Raw genomic sequence first — 14,813 nt, forward strand, 5'->3', positions numbered from 1 at the left:
TAATCGTGTTTACATGTCAAGTTTTAGATACTGTGTGCAGAACATTTATATTGCCATGTAAAGTAGATCTCGTTTCCTTTTCAGACAGACTTTTACAAGTGCAAAGCATTGACTCCTAAATTAAACAGACTATAATGTTCTTTGAGTTTAAAGACTCCTGCTGGCCCATACAACTATCCATCTTCAACTACCTGGAATTTTTACTTGTGCCATCAGGTTCCTTTATTCCCACTGTCATCCTCCCAACCTGGCTGTCAGGAGCTTTCTTTTTTTATTATTATTATTATTATTATTTTTTTTTTTTTTTTTTGGTCTTTTTGCCATTTCTTGGGCCGCTCCCACAGCACATGGAGGTTCCCAGGCTGGGGGTCACATCGGAGCTGTAGCCGCTGGCCTATGCCAGAGCCACAGCAACGAGGGATCCGGGCCACGTCTGCAACCTACACCACAGCTCACAGCAACACCAGATCCTTAACCTACTGAGCAAGGCCAGGGATCGAACCCACAACCTCATGGTTCCTAGTCAGATTCGTTAACCACTGAGCCACAACGGGAACTCCCTGTCAGGAGCCTTCTTCATTCATGTTTCTCTAGCCTAATCAACAGGGATTTGTGATGCCAAGAATCTCATTAAAAAGAAAGAACGAACTTGACTGAGTCCTGATCCCCCCAGATAACTACCTGCGGCCTGCCAGTACTTCCGAAGGCCCTTCCCCAGCTTCCTTTCCTCTGCCCTGTTACCCTCATGGATTTTTGGTGCTTTTATTATGGCTGTTTAGGACTGGTCTACCTGAATGTAGTCTGAATTCATAAGCAAATGCCTAGTGACTGCAAGGTGAGATACCTACTGGTAATGTAAGTGGGTAAAGAGAGTTGAGTTAACGGCAGCTTAAAAGCCATCTCAAGGCCGGTAGGGAGTGATGGGGACTTTGAACTGGACACCACTGCCCCATCTGATGTGGGAGCTGCTCCCAGCTGCATCTAATTCCTATCATGCAAGTCTGCAGCTGAGTGTTGCTGGAACTTCTGGTTTTTAGGAGAAGCCAGAGGTTCATTTTTTTTTTTTTAATGAGAGGCATCAATTTTTTCAGCATTGGCTTAATTTTTTTAACTTGCTATTTCCAAAGATTTCAGTTACAGTCAAAAGTAAACAGTAATTTAATGAACTCTCATATATCCACCACTCAACTTTTTATTTCCTTGGTCCCTCACCTACCCCCTCCCCCAATAGTTATTTTGAAGTAAAGTCCAGCCATCATGTTATTTCACCTGTGAACCACAATACTTACCGTCATCACATACCCCATGCCCATCCAAAATAAACAAAAATGATAAATTCCTTAGTGTCTTCAAAATCCAGAGACTTCCCTTTTCCTCAGCTGTCCTAAAAATGAAGGTTTTGTTTCTTCAGTTTGTTGTAATTGGAATTCAAACATAGGTTAAATATTGTGTTTGGCTGATATCTCTTAAATTTCTTTTAAGCTATAGGTTTTCCCTCCATCCCTTTTTTTCCCCCCTCTTCTTGCAGTTTTTTTTGTCAGAATAAATTTTTTTGTCTTATAGAATTTTCCACATTGTAGAATTAAGCTGACTACATCCCTGTGGTGTTGCTTCATAATGTTCTCTCTATGCTTCCTATAAAGTGGTGAAGAGGCTTAATCAGACACAGGTTCATTTTTTCTTGCAGGGGTAGTGGCATGATTTCTAGTTAGGGGTGTATGTCTGCTTATCTCTCTTTTTTGATGATCGTTGCCTATGTCCTTTCATTCATTGGTGACTGTAATATTTCAAAGCATTGTATTCCTACCCCACACCCTCCTTCCACCCCCACACATATTTGGGGCTAAATGCAATCCATGAGCCATCACTTGAATTCAACTGATCTAATAGACTTCAGGCTGGGACCTTGCCCATGTCTGGAACATTCTGTGATTCATTTTAAGTAACTTACTCCCAGTGAGCCTGTCCTGATGCATAGAAATGGTCTTGCCAAGTCTACCATTCAGTTTTCTATCAACATGCGCCTACTATAGTGAAAGAAAAAAAGAGCATTTCTTTCATCAGATTGGGCGAAGAGCATCCTAACAGTAAGCGTCTTGTTTGGATCACATGTCCCTTGTGGAAACAAGTCAAATATCCAGTAAATATGTATTATACCTTCTAAAATGGGAAGGAGTCTTCTCTGTTAGTATTTTTGACTTGCATGGCCTCTGTAAATTTTTGTGATGGACTTTTAAGGAGTAAGGACTTTAAAAATCATGCACCTAGTTAGGTTCTGTTTTCCATAGTGTTATCTTTAGCTGTTGTTTATTCCTTAGGCAGTGAAGGGAAATGGATTGTGGGTGTTTAGAGGAACATAATTGTAGGATGAGTAAGGACAGTAGGGGTATAGTATAGCAGTTAAATTTCTGAGTCCAGTTGATCCAGCTTTCTAGTTTGATAGCTTTGGAAAATTTACTTCACCTCTCTAGTCTAAGTGTTCTTCTGTCTTGAATGGTACCTCATAAAAGGCTGCTAAGAATTAAGGGCTTGATGTATTTACCAACTCTGAATAGCTTTCTTGCATCTTTTTTAGGCAGCAAAGCTTTGTTATCTTTTTAAAAGAGTATTTTCAAATTATTTTTTAAATGCCCAATATTTTAAAAATGGAAAAGTAGAAAAGAAGATAATAAAAATCAGCATAATCTTATTTTATGCTATTTGAAAATAGTATAGTTATATAAAGGCATGTTATATGCTTTTTCCTCACAGCTTCTCTGGAGAAATCAGGTCCATATGTTCAGTTTTGGGCCAGGCAGTTTAATGTGCAGAATGCGCATCTTTATTCTTTGTTCCAGGTGTAAGAATTAGATGTTCACATGGATAAACTGTACCTGAACAATGTTTTTATTGAATTAGAGATGCATTTGGCAGTAGCAGGCATGTTTCTGTGGGTAAAATGTCCATATTTCTAACTAAACATCTGCAGTGTTATAAACAGTTCAAAGATAATATCTACTTTGTTATATTCATACTTCTACCTTCTTCTCCAATTTGTGGATCCTCACCATTGCTTCATGTCTCCTTTCACTTAACCCTCAATTGTGTATTTTTAGCCTTTTTTTCCAGAGAAAGTCAACCAGAGAGTTGCTTGATGGATATTAGAATGTGTATTTGGAGACCATTTAGGGGTTAAGGATATTTCCTTATTTACCATGTTCTTTTCCAGTCAGTAGATTCTGCCCATCTTAAATGGGGCTGAGTGGGTCTGACAGCAGGAGGAGGGACTGACTGCATTGAGGTACACAGTATGCTGGGATGATTTTCCCTGGAAGTGCTGACCATAGTTAGGTCAGGACAAGACCAGTAGATAAGAATAAGGTCACGATATGTACTACATAAGAAAGTCTGTTCCTCTATGGAAAGCCGTAGGGCAAAGCTGAGATAAAAACCTTGGTCTTCGGTAATAGGCCACTGCCACTGACTGTATTTGTCTCTGTTTTCAGGGTGTACGCAATGTACAATTCTGTAAAGGGATCCTGCTCTGAGCCGGTTAGCTTCACCACCCACAGCTGTGCACCCGAGTGTCCCTTCCCACCAAAGCTGGCACACAGGAGCAAAAGTTCACTAACCTTGCAGTGGAAGGTGGGTAGTAGTACAGAACGTTGGGAATAGTCTGAAGTCTGAAGCCATTTGAAACAGTTATGTAGCATGATTCCAGTTTACTGACGGTGTTTGCTTTTCTACATAATGCCTACGTGAAAGAAAATAATGATGATATCAGAAGTTGCCATCTCTATAAAAATTTGGCAGAAGGGTGGGAGAGGGAACTGCAAAAATCAAGTTTTAGCTTTCTTCATAGGGGAATTTGGTAAATATCTTAGGGTATGAGCAATACTATGTAAGTGATAAAAATATTTAAGGTACCTTAATTTCATCATTTTCTAATAGTTTGATTCATTTCAACAGACATTTAAGGACTTGAGAAAATAGTTTTTGTGAAGAAAGATTTAGATAAAGTATGTCTGTGTCTCTGTTGGCTACTGTCAGTGGTGACCCTGAAATGTTTAATATTTAAAACTGCCTAGAGTGTTTAGTGTTCTAAACTACATTAAGACTTCATCAATTTTTATTAATTAAGCCTTCAATCAGTTAGGACTACTAATTATTATAATTTTTTTTTTTAAATAAACTTTTAATTTTAGAACAGAAAATTGTGGAGATAGTACACAGAGTTCCCATATACCACACAACCAGTTTTTCCTATTATTAACATGGTACATTAGTATGTTAATATAATTTTTTTAATTAAAAAATTTTTTTTGCCATTCAGGGCCGCACCTGCACCATGTGGAAGTTCCCAGGCTAGGGGTCGAATCAGAGCTATAGCTGCTGGCCTATGCCACAGCTAGAGCAATGCAGGATCTAAGCCATGTCTTTGACCTACACCACAGCTCATGGCAACACTGGGTACTTAACCCACTGAGCAAGGCCAGGGATTGAACCTGTGTCCTCATGGATTCTGGTTGGGTTTATAACCTGCTGAGCCACACGGGGAACTCCCTAATTATTTTTTAACATCTAAATTAGGTAGTTTCATGAAATGCAACTTTTTGGCTACAAATAACTGTTGCCAAAGAGAGGTCTTTAAAGGATATCATCATTTGCTTATCAGTCATAATTGTGTATTTTTGAGATGATAGTAGATTATATTATCAATTTGCATAGTAATTATTTGAATATATTTATACTTCAAAATGTAAAATTTGTGGAGGTGGTAAGGATTTATGGTACTTGGGGAGAATACTCATGTGCAAAATAAGTAAGATGGCTAGGGAGAGTCATTACTTGTGAAGAAATATTTTGTCCTTTTATTCTTAGATCAGAGGGTCACATTTATATTTGGAGTTGATAAAATCAGTTGAGAGTGATGGTTAGCAACAAAGCGTGGGCTTCTCTAGACCCCTCTAGCAGCCAATGGCCAACATTGAATGTATATTTAGACAAAGGCAGAGTTTAAACTGGCTTAGCATCTGAACTACTTTATTTTCTTTCTTGGCTTCCAGGGATAATCCAGGTCAGTGATTCCCCACCTTTTCAGAGTTTTAACACCCAACTGATAGTCATTGTTTAAGTCCCTGGAGCATATATATCCATTTTAAAAAATGTGTTTTATATTTACACATATACATATGTAAATATGCCTTAAGGAAAGAATTAAAATTCATTTTGTTCGGAAAATATAAGAAATCTTTTTTAAGATTACAGAGGGACCCTGGGGTCTTATAAACCTAAAGTTGGGAATCACTGATACATACCATACTCTGCTTAAAACTTGGTTGAAATTCACGTCTCAGGCAGACCAGCAACTTCAAGAAAGAGATTTCTTACTAGAAAATGTTTTATATTTTCTTTTGCCCTTTATTTAAACCAAAAACAATACTATTGCTCCATTTAGTTACATTCCAAATTCAGTTCAGTTTTCATGTCCTTAGATTTCCTGATCACGGTGCTCCAGCTGAGGGCATAAAGACAGGGGGACCTTGCTCTGGCTGCCCACCTGTCCATGAAGCCACCAGGACACTGAGAGAGCTCAGGGTCCTCAAAGATCACTTTGTTAGTACCAGGAGAGAGGGCAACACGGACTCCAGAGTCTGTGTCATACCCTCAAGAAATCAGGGACGTGGTGGTGGGGCAACATCACAGAGGAATTCAGGGCACTTCTTACCTTAGAAATGGGTTCTCAGCTAAAACTTTGACTTAATGCGTCATTTAGTACTTTAATTATATCTCTATGTGGTCTCCCAAATTGAGCCCCAAACACATAGCACTCACCCAAAATTGAGGTTTTGGGACTCCAAGATTGTATGACTCAGTAGAAGGAAGGAAAGATAGGGGGAAGAGTGTCTTTATTAATTAACTAATATTTACTGTGCCCCGATGATGTTTTATTATTAACAATAATAAAGCTACAGCTGCTATGTACCACATACTTCTTATAAGACCTGGGGGTCTAGCAAGCGATTTACATATATTCTTCCAATTCCTTATCACATCCATCCATTCTTACAATAAGAAACTAAGCATTGATATTAAGCAACCAACATCAGACCACATCTGACAAACAGCATATCTGGGCTTCAGTGTAGTGTAGCTCTGGTGACCTGGTGGCTACATTTGGGGGCAGGTCACAACCATCTGTGGGGCTCCAGCTCATTCCTGGGAGGAGCCAGGCCCAAGTATTTTTCACTTGGGAAACATGGTCTTACCACTTTAGTGCTGTGAGGAACCCCACTGTAGTACCCCCTTCTGGCAGGTCTAACCCTACAAGCATTCTTTCCTCCATAGTTCTTCACCCTTTTTCTATTGTCCAAAGTCTGTTTTCTCAGTGAAGCAGACTCAGTATGCTCTTAGGATGAAAGCAAATCATGACCCTTCTTTTTTGCTAAAATACTGAGGGCTAATTGCCCCTGGTAATCTCGCCAGGAGATCCCATTTTTTTTCTCACTTTTTTTTTTAAAAAGAGCACTCTTGGAGTTCTGTGATGGCTCAGTGAGTTAAGGATCCAGCATTGTCACTGCTGTGGCTCAGATCACTCAGATCTGAGCCTAGGAACTTCCGCATGCTGCAGGTACAAACAAATAATCAAAAAAGAAATAGAAAAAGAAAAGAAATAAAGGGCAATCTTAATGCCACAGGTTTTCTAATCTTAAGTTCTTTACAAAAAAAAAAAAAGAAGGAAAAGAAGAAAAGCTGTATGGGGGAAGTTACAAAAAATATGCACCCTCTGGACTCTTGAACCTAGCTGGGTCAGCTTAACCCTGTTGGACCACAAGCAGTGCCTCAGTTTCTCTGCTGTTTTCCTTCCTCCACTCTTGAACTTAAAAGGTTTATACCGAGAGGAATTAGGTCACCACGTGGGTGTAAAGGTAGAGGTGGTGGAGAAGATAGGCTTGGCACTTTATGGGGTGGGATTTATTTATTAATAGTTGCATCACTCTCTACTAGTTGATTTATATCAAAATTGGTTTGTGATACTTGACCAGGGAGATGCAGAAGGTACCCAGGGTTACCAGCCTGTGGGGAGAGCATAAGACTATGTGGATGGTCATAACTGTTGTCTATGAACAGCTTTCTCTAATTCTCTCTCTTTTTTTTCTAGGCACCAATTGACAACGGTTCAAAAATCACCAACTACCTTTTAGAATGGGATGAGGTAATCATATTTTTGTGTTCATCCATTTAAAACACTTTTCAAAAATGAAATTGCTGAAAAAATGCCATTTTATTCTTTTTTTAAGATATACTAAACACAAGAATATAAGTAGAGAAAAATTTAAACCAATAGTTATTGACTGTGGAAAATGAAGAAGGACTGAAGTAGTATAATGAATTGCGCATTCAAATATATTTACTTGGCTTATTTGCAAGAAATGCTACTGAAAGAAAAGACAAGGTCTTATCTATTTTGAAGGCCCTAGTATCTGGCCAGGCATTGATGAGTATTAAGCATTGACTGCTTTGTTATCTTGGCTGCCCAGGGCCAACCTGCGTGGATGGTTTTGATAAGGTAAACCACGCTGTAGCTTGGGAAGCCTACTTGTTTCTTTTGGAGTGCTGTGTGTAAAGTCTGCTGTAGCACTGCTGAATACTCTCTGTGAGAGCATGGAGCAGCACCAGAGGTCTCTCCTATCCATGTGCAATTGCCATACCAACCAGACCATCCTAGTACAGGAGGCCCCTTTGCTGTTCCTGTCACCACAGGCCTCGAATGGTATCCACGGTGAAGTCTTCTTATACTTGAGGCCACTCTGTGCTGAATTGTGCCCCTTTTCTGGCCTCGCTAACACTCTACACAGAATCTGCGGCAGGAAATGCTGGATGCGGAAATCTTCTTTCTAAAAAGCAGTAATACTGTTCTTGTAGATCTTCATTCTGTTCATTCATTTACCTTTGTTTTATTCTCTTTCTATGATTGAGCAATCAGACTAAGAATTTTAAAAATAGGAAATGTGGAATTTGGGGCATAATGCGAGTTAACTAGTCTTTGTGACTTAAATCTAGGGCCATCGAAAGATTTAAAACGCACACATCCTGAGGCAAAAAGTCACTTGACAAGTGTGGAAAAAAATATTTTAACCAAATGTAAAAGGAAAGTGGATAAAATTCTCATGATGAAATTTTGATGTGAAAAGGGCATTCTTCATCACTTTTTGTAGAAGCATGTTTTCCCATCTGGGTTGCATCTGAACAGCTAGAGTTCCAGTTACCAAACACAATGATCTATTGTTCTTAGGACACTTGTGAATAGTTCTTATGTACAGATTGGTGAAATCTCAGACTTAACCGGTATGTTTTACAGATTAGGTGGATTTCATTTTAAGGTGGCATGATTGGAAAGTGAAACCACCCTCTATGGCCCTTGTGGTTGAGGTTTTATACCGAGATAGAGTTTACAAGTAAGGAGGAGGCTTGCTTTCTTTCACGTATCTTTTCAGAGCTGTGCATGTGTGTGTGTATGTGTGTCCAGTGCTGCTTCTCTGCCTTGGACCATGGCCTCAGAAGTTAACTAAGGTCAGAGAAGTGGAGTGCTTGAATGGGAGACTTCCAAGGAAAACCCAGGTGCTGCAGGAAATGGTAATGATGACTCAGTTGTTGGCCACCATCCCTTTGAATTTGAATTGAAACATTCTACAGCCTCAGATGAAATGGAGGAGCTCTGTCGGATGACTGTTTATAATCAACAGGACCCACTGTGGACTAGCTACCACAAAATGTGAAGTTGTTTATTTGGGGCCTTCTCCTGCCCTTCCCCTTCTTGCTCTCCTTCCATGTCATCCTCACTTCCATCCTAATTCTTGTCTTCCCCTGTTCTCTTTATAGTCCCTCCATCCTTGTGATCTGTGCTGGTCAGCCCTGGTGAGCTTTCCTGGAGATTTCTGGCTAATTGACTCTCACCTACTCTAGGCCTTGTGCCAACACAAGAATCCTTGTATGTTCTGCAGTGCAATATTCTTTAAGGAAATGTACAAATAGAGAAGAGCAACATCTGACCTGCAGGCAGTGTGGGCACACGAGGCTCCAGCTCTCCCTCCAAACCTTCTGCTGGTCATTTCTAAGCCTGGTGCCCCTGGTACCAGGTCTCTTTCCAGACTACACCCTAGTGGAATATAGGGCCAGCAGGATGGGAGAGGGTTTGCTGGGGTCACTTCCCCCACCCCCAGCCCTCTCCAGAGCCAGAGCTCTCCTCCCCCAGCCACACACCCATGGCCTCTCTGGCACCCAGGGGGTTGTAGAAATGAGCTCAAAAGGCAGAAAGGTAGCCAGTTACAGAAAGGAGCAGATCCCTGCCTGAGAGGGAAGCAGATATCCCTCAGTCTTGAAGCAAGTTTAGCTTCAGGAGTCATACCCCACCCTTTGCTGTGGCACCTGGTCTGAGAACCACAGCTTGGGGTGAAGTGACCCCATCCACATCCCACAATGAATGTCTGGCTGTCCCCACATTTTTATTATATCAGCACTGGTTAGAGTTCCCAGAATACTTTATCCTTTTGCTCAATTTTTAATCACCATTCCAATGAAATAATTACTGTAAAATTCTGAAGGTGTTAGGAACATAAGAGCACAGGGCATCAAGTCCTGCTGACAAGTCTCTAGAAAGACCTTCAAGAATGAGAGAGCAGCAGCCCAGAGGCCAGTGAGTATCCGGCCTTTGTTTCTGCTAAGACTGGGCATGCTGTGCTAAGTTGACCTTGGGAAAAGCTGCTTTCATCAATTGCTTACCACCTGCTGGCCTCTGAAGGCAGGTGTGGCCCTAATGGGGAACCAAAAACAGAAATGTGAAGTACAGGGGGAGCTGATACATCAGCTGTCCTGAATCCATTGTCCCTAAGGCCATATCACCATTCACAGAATTCACTTGGAAATTCCTCACTAATAGTTCTGCAAGAGGGTTGGATGCCTACTTTTCTCCTTTAATAATTGTGCATAGACAATCCTTTAGTATTTCAATCAAGGAAATTGTGACTGTAAGGTGGTAATGAGCAAACTAAAAATGGAACATGCAGGTGTCACTGGCTTTTCAGCTCTGGCCATCAGTTTCAGTTTTCCCCTGAAACAGATCAGTTTTCATAACTTGGAAAGGTGTGACCTTTCCTGGCCATGTCACCTTGTGGCGACCCTGGTGGGATGTAATGTTTAGAGCCTTGGGGCCTGAGAACTGGCCCTGCATTTTTGTGGATCTTTTGCAACTGCGTCCTCCTCTGGGAGACTCCATATCAGAAGAGCAGGCCACTTTCAAGGCAGTTTTCTGCGTAACTATTGGATGAGTCATTATTCACGTTTTAATTTCTTTCTGATCGCACTGTACCCCACCCTCACGTTTACATCTTAATTTACAAGTCCTAGTCATTCTGAAGCCTGGTAGGAAGCAGGCCCAAAGCCCCATGAGGGTTTTTTTCTTCGGCTAGATTTAAGTATGACACATAGTGGTGACTTGAAAAAGAAACCATGAGTTTTACTTCAATCTAGAATTATGACTAAGAGAAATGTTTCTTAACTTTTTAACAGCAAAACAGTGCTTAGAAGCTCAGTTTTCAGGATGGAGCTTCTTTCCCACAATGAAGAGGTTTGGGGTGGGGTGGGGTCTGGAAGGCGGAGGAGATGCTCCCAGCTCACCACCCTCCAGGCCACCACCAAGCTGGTCCCTCTGACCTGCCCTTTCCCCTCCTTGGGCACCCTCCCACTAAATTTGCCCCTTCTGCTGTTTCTCTGCTTTATGACACAGAGGTATCTAGTAAAGGTGAGAGGATTGAGGGTATGGAGGCCTCTAGAGTATGGATGGGCTTTTGTGAAAAAGTATTAGGAACCTTTGGACTTACTTACACATAAATGCCTGCCCAGTGTGTTTTAAGGAATGGTGACCTGGCTGTTTCCTAGAAAAATTGAATAAGTGGGCAAACTTCATAGTCAGATAAGAACTTTTTTTTCTATTTCAAAGACATAAGTTCTGTAAAGGAAGTATTTATGGAAACTCAGCTTGCTGAGAGTTCAACTCTTAGCTGTTGTGCTAACTGGTGCAATTGCAGCTAGTTCCTCAGAGCAAGCAGGGTTCTCTTAAGAGCTTATGTTGATATGTTCAGTGACATGGCCTTCACATAGGGAGACCTGGATTAATAGTCTCTGCATTGTCTCTTACTAATCAAACGAATAGTTTCATCCCTAAGACTCAGCTCCTCCACTTGAATAGTGACATCTGTTATCTCACAGGTACATTAAGATTGAATGAGATAACTTGGGCAGTAACAGATTATGTATGTTGATTATTTCATGTCCCGTTTAGCACATTAATGTTAAGATCTGGGGTAGGAAAAGTCAATTATGGAGGGGTCGTATGAAAGGAGTATGGCATTTCTCTGTCGGGAACTTAAACAGGAGCCCTGAAGTTAATGGCTCTGGTTTGAACTAAACAAAAACTGATGTCAGTGCTATATATAGATACTAATTTACCATTAGCTTAGCTCCCAGACATGACAATATATGAAAGAACTAGAAAAATAGCTTTGTGGGAATGTGACTAGTGGAGTTCCCAAGAATTGTCCTCACATGTGACTCAGCTATCCTGAAAAGGAATTTCACATCTGGCTTTCCTGTGACTAATGAGCCAGCACAGCTGTAAAACACAGTAGACTGAGAATGAAATAAATACTGCAGAAATCAAGGGAAATATACTTTGAAATAGAAAAGGCCAGCAGCAGGTAGAACCCATAATCCCCAGGGCAGCCATTAGCCAGGCAAGGCTCAGCAGAAACCTAGAGCAGGTGGCAGGCCCCAGACTGCACTCTGTGGATGTCAAGTTCAGGAGCAGCCAACCTCGCTCACTTAGGAGCTGAGCTAGCCCCTAGGAGGTGCTTGGTACCTGGTTTATTAATCAGGTTTCCATTTAACCTAGGTGTTTACTAGTTAGTATTGATCATCTTTCAGAAGGCTTCTTAGCACAAGTGAATCTGCACGTGGCTTCTCTGGCTAGTCAACAGCACTTCTTGGAGGACCAGCAATGTCCAGTCCTGCAGGATGGAGGAGGAGAGCCTCCCTGCAGGTGTAGATGCTCTGTCCCAAAGGAGCCTCGCTGCCCAAGGTGGCATGGCATGTTGCTGGGAAGGCCAGTGCCTATTTCCCAGCTCATCACCAACACCTGGCCGAAAGTCAGGAAAAGGTATCATTTGCTCAGGCCCCCAAGCGCTTTGACTCATTCTTGGGGAATGCCTTCTTGGAGATGAGAGAGTGGGGTTTTCCTTTGTCCATCAGAGACCATCTTTTACATAAGGGCCAAATCAGTGACCCTGGCAGAGTATGAGTGTTTTGCCACATCACAGATATTCGCTGCCACATCACAGATATTCGCTGCCACATCAAAGGGTGGTTTCTGAGAGCCAGGGAAATGGCTTCCTCCATGGTAGTTCCTGTGGAAGACAGCTAGACAAGGAAGGATTTGATGATTCAGAGACGTCCATAGGTGCCAAAGGCAGAGCTGAGTTCAAAGGAGCCCTCTCTTGTAGGGACCCTGGCCCAAGACATCTACACACCAGGAGCAGATTCTCTATACTTTTTACCATTTGTTACATGTACAGGATGGTGTTATGCATTTGGGCTGCAGACTTTGTGGGGAGCTTCCAGCTGAGGCTAAATTACCTATGCGCATCTTGATCCTTAGCACCTGATTTATCAACTCATTTGTCACCCTTGTTGGTTGCCAGCTGGAGGGTGGCCACCTTGGGCCTTGTCTCTGTGGGTGAACTGAGCCCATCCATCCCTTGGTTCACTTATAAATTGTACAGGCAGCCTGTTCTAAAATCACCCCCTGGTTCCTCCTTTCCTTGCCCTTCACTGGGACAGTTGCCACACATTGATCTTATCAGAGCATCTGACATCAGGTGAACCTCTGTCTTTGGAGAGATATGGAGGAACATTATGTTCATTTGTTTTAGACCAGGAAACTTGATGAGCATCCTTGGCTATTTCAGGTATCCAAGCCTCTCCCATTAATATAAAAAAACCAGTGTGTCAGGGAATAAAATACATGCAGTATTTATTTAGTAACATGCAGCCACAAACTACCCCACCCCCTTTTCTTACCTTTGAAAGTTCCTCTGTGCCAGAGTAGTCAGTCAAATGAAAGAGGCATCACTGAGGGGAGAGTGAGGTTTGGCACAGAGAACTTTTGAGTCCACCCAGATGTGGAGTATCTCCCACCTCCCTGTTATGAACCCCTTCTTATATACGGTTATGCTGAACACATACATGCTGTTTTATTCCTCAAGCCAACATTTGTCTTTGATGCTGTGTAGGGTCAGCCAGTGCTGGAACAACTTCTAAATATAGATGTACTAGCAGACTAAATGCTTGGGCCTGGCAGTAGTTCAGTTGGCCAGTGCAGCCTTATTTTTTATTTGATTTATCGTTGATGTTCCTGACAGGTTGAACTGGCTGTTACAGAGAGTGTCCAGCCCAGAATCACTCAGCCCATGTCTGGATCCAGCAGCCATGGGCTGTGGGCACATGACTACCAATAACTAGATGCATGTTACTTATTTAGCAGGCAGTTATCAAACCTGGTATGAGCAGCTTGGGAAGGTAGCAGGCATGGCTGTGAAAGAACCTGTAAGAGAAGGAGGTCAATGGGAAGAGGCCATAGGTCAAGAAAACATCAGAAAGAGTACAAGTCACATGATCAAAGGGAGCTGGATTCTAGCACTCTTGTGTTTTCTTGTGCCAGGAAGAGGAACTGGAAGGGTCTCTTCCAATCTGTTAATTTGAAGGCAATTGAAAATATCAGCCAACTTCATCTATTAGTACCAGTGTTGGAAATATGAGCTTCTGAGATTATTGGTGCAGTCCAGGGTCATTGGAAATGTTAACCAGAGGAACCATATTCCCCACAATGCCCAGAATTATTCCTGGCAGGAAATACTGTGGCCTGAATTAGCAGTAGTATGTGTGAGTTACATGTATAGAATTGGCCATGGATATGTTAAGTTCCTCAACAGGAAACAAACCCATTTTGAGGATTCATCTTCCCAAGTACTGAGGACAGCTTTATGAAGATACTAAGTTAATCAAGAAGGAAAACTGACTTGAAAAAATACCTTTGTTTGTTCTCAGTTAGCAGCTACTTATAAACATATTTTACTTTAAAAATTAGTTTCATTTTATGAAAGAAATCAAATACTTTTTATACTTTGATACCAGTTTTCAAATAAGCAAACCCATCCGTATTGACTTTTCTGCTGGAACGTTATTGCATTATGTGTATAAACAGATACCAAAGAGAGGAGAAACCTGATTACTTGTGGAAGTCCTTTGAAAGGTTATTTAATTTGCTCACTCCTGAGGCTTTAGGCCATGCCATACCTAAACCATGCCCAAAAGACTTTTGCTTGACTATATTTAAAAATCTCTGAGTTCCCATTGTGTTTCAGTGGTTAATGAACCCGACTAGTATCCATGAGAATGTGAGTTCGATCCCTGGCCTCACTGAGTGGGTTAAGGATCCCATGTTGTGGTGAGCTGTGGCACAGGTCTCAGACACAGCTCGGATCCTGTGTGGCTGTGGCCGACAGCTGTAGCTCTGATTTGACCTCTAGCCTGGGAACTTCTGTATGGCACAGGTGCAGCCCTAAAAAGCAAAAAAAAAAAAACAAGACAAACAAACAAAAAAAACTCCCCACGATCCTCTATAACTTTTGGGATAGCATTCTTAGAAAGTCTTAAATCAGTATAAAATGTTACTCCATAAGATGAAGTAATTTCATTGCCATTGATTAGCAATTTTGGTG

The 14,813-nt window shown here is 41.5% G+C and overlaps 1 protein-coding gene across 10 annotated transcripts in view; it reads left to right on the forward strand.

Annotated features, from left to right (window-relative positions):
* Positions 1–14,813, forward strand: part of FNDC3B (fibronectin type III domain containing 3B) — a 338,529-nt gene that overhangs the window by 252,407 nt on the left and 71,309 nt on the right. For all 10 annotated transcript variants that reach the window (XM_084990280.1, XM_021069801.2, XM_084990279.1 and 7 more), the window contains 2 exons: positions 3,486–3,624; positions 7,142–7,195. In XM_084990280.1, coding sequence (XP_084846406.1) covers positions 3,486–3,624; positions 7,142–7,195 — 193 coding nt within the window. The remainder of the gene's footprint in view (positions 1–3,485; positions 3,625–7,141; positions 7,196–14,813) is intronic.

This window comes from Sus scrofa, chromosome 13 (assembly GCF_054392235.1).
Source record: "Sus scrofa isolate SSC_HxYL_T2T_F1_AM1 chromosome 13, Sscrofa_HxYL_maternal_Yorkshire_Landrace_v2.0, whole genome shotgun sequence".
Taxonomy (NCBI): Eukaryota; Metazoa; Chordata; class Mammalia; order Artiodactyla; family Suidae; genus Sus; species Sus scrofa.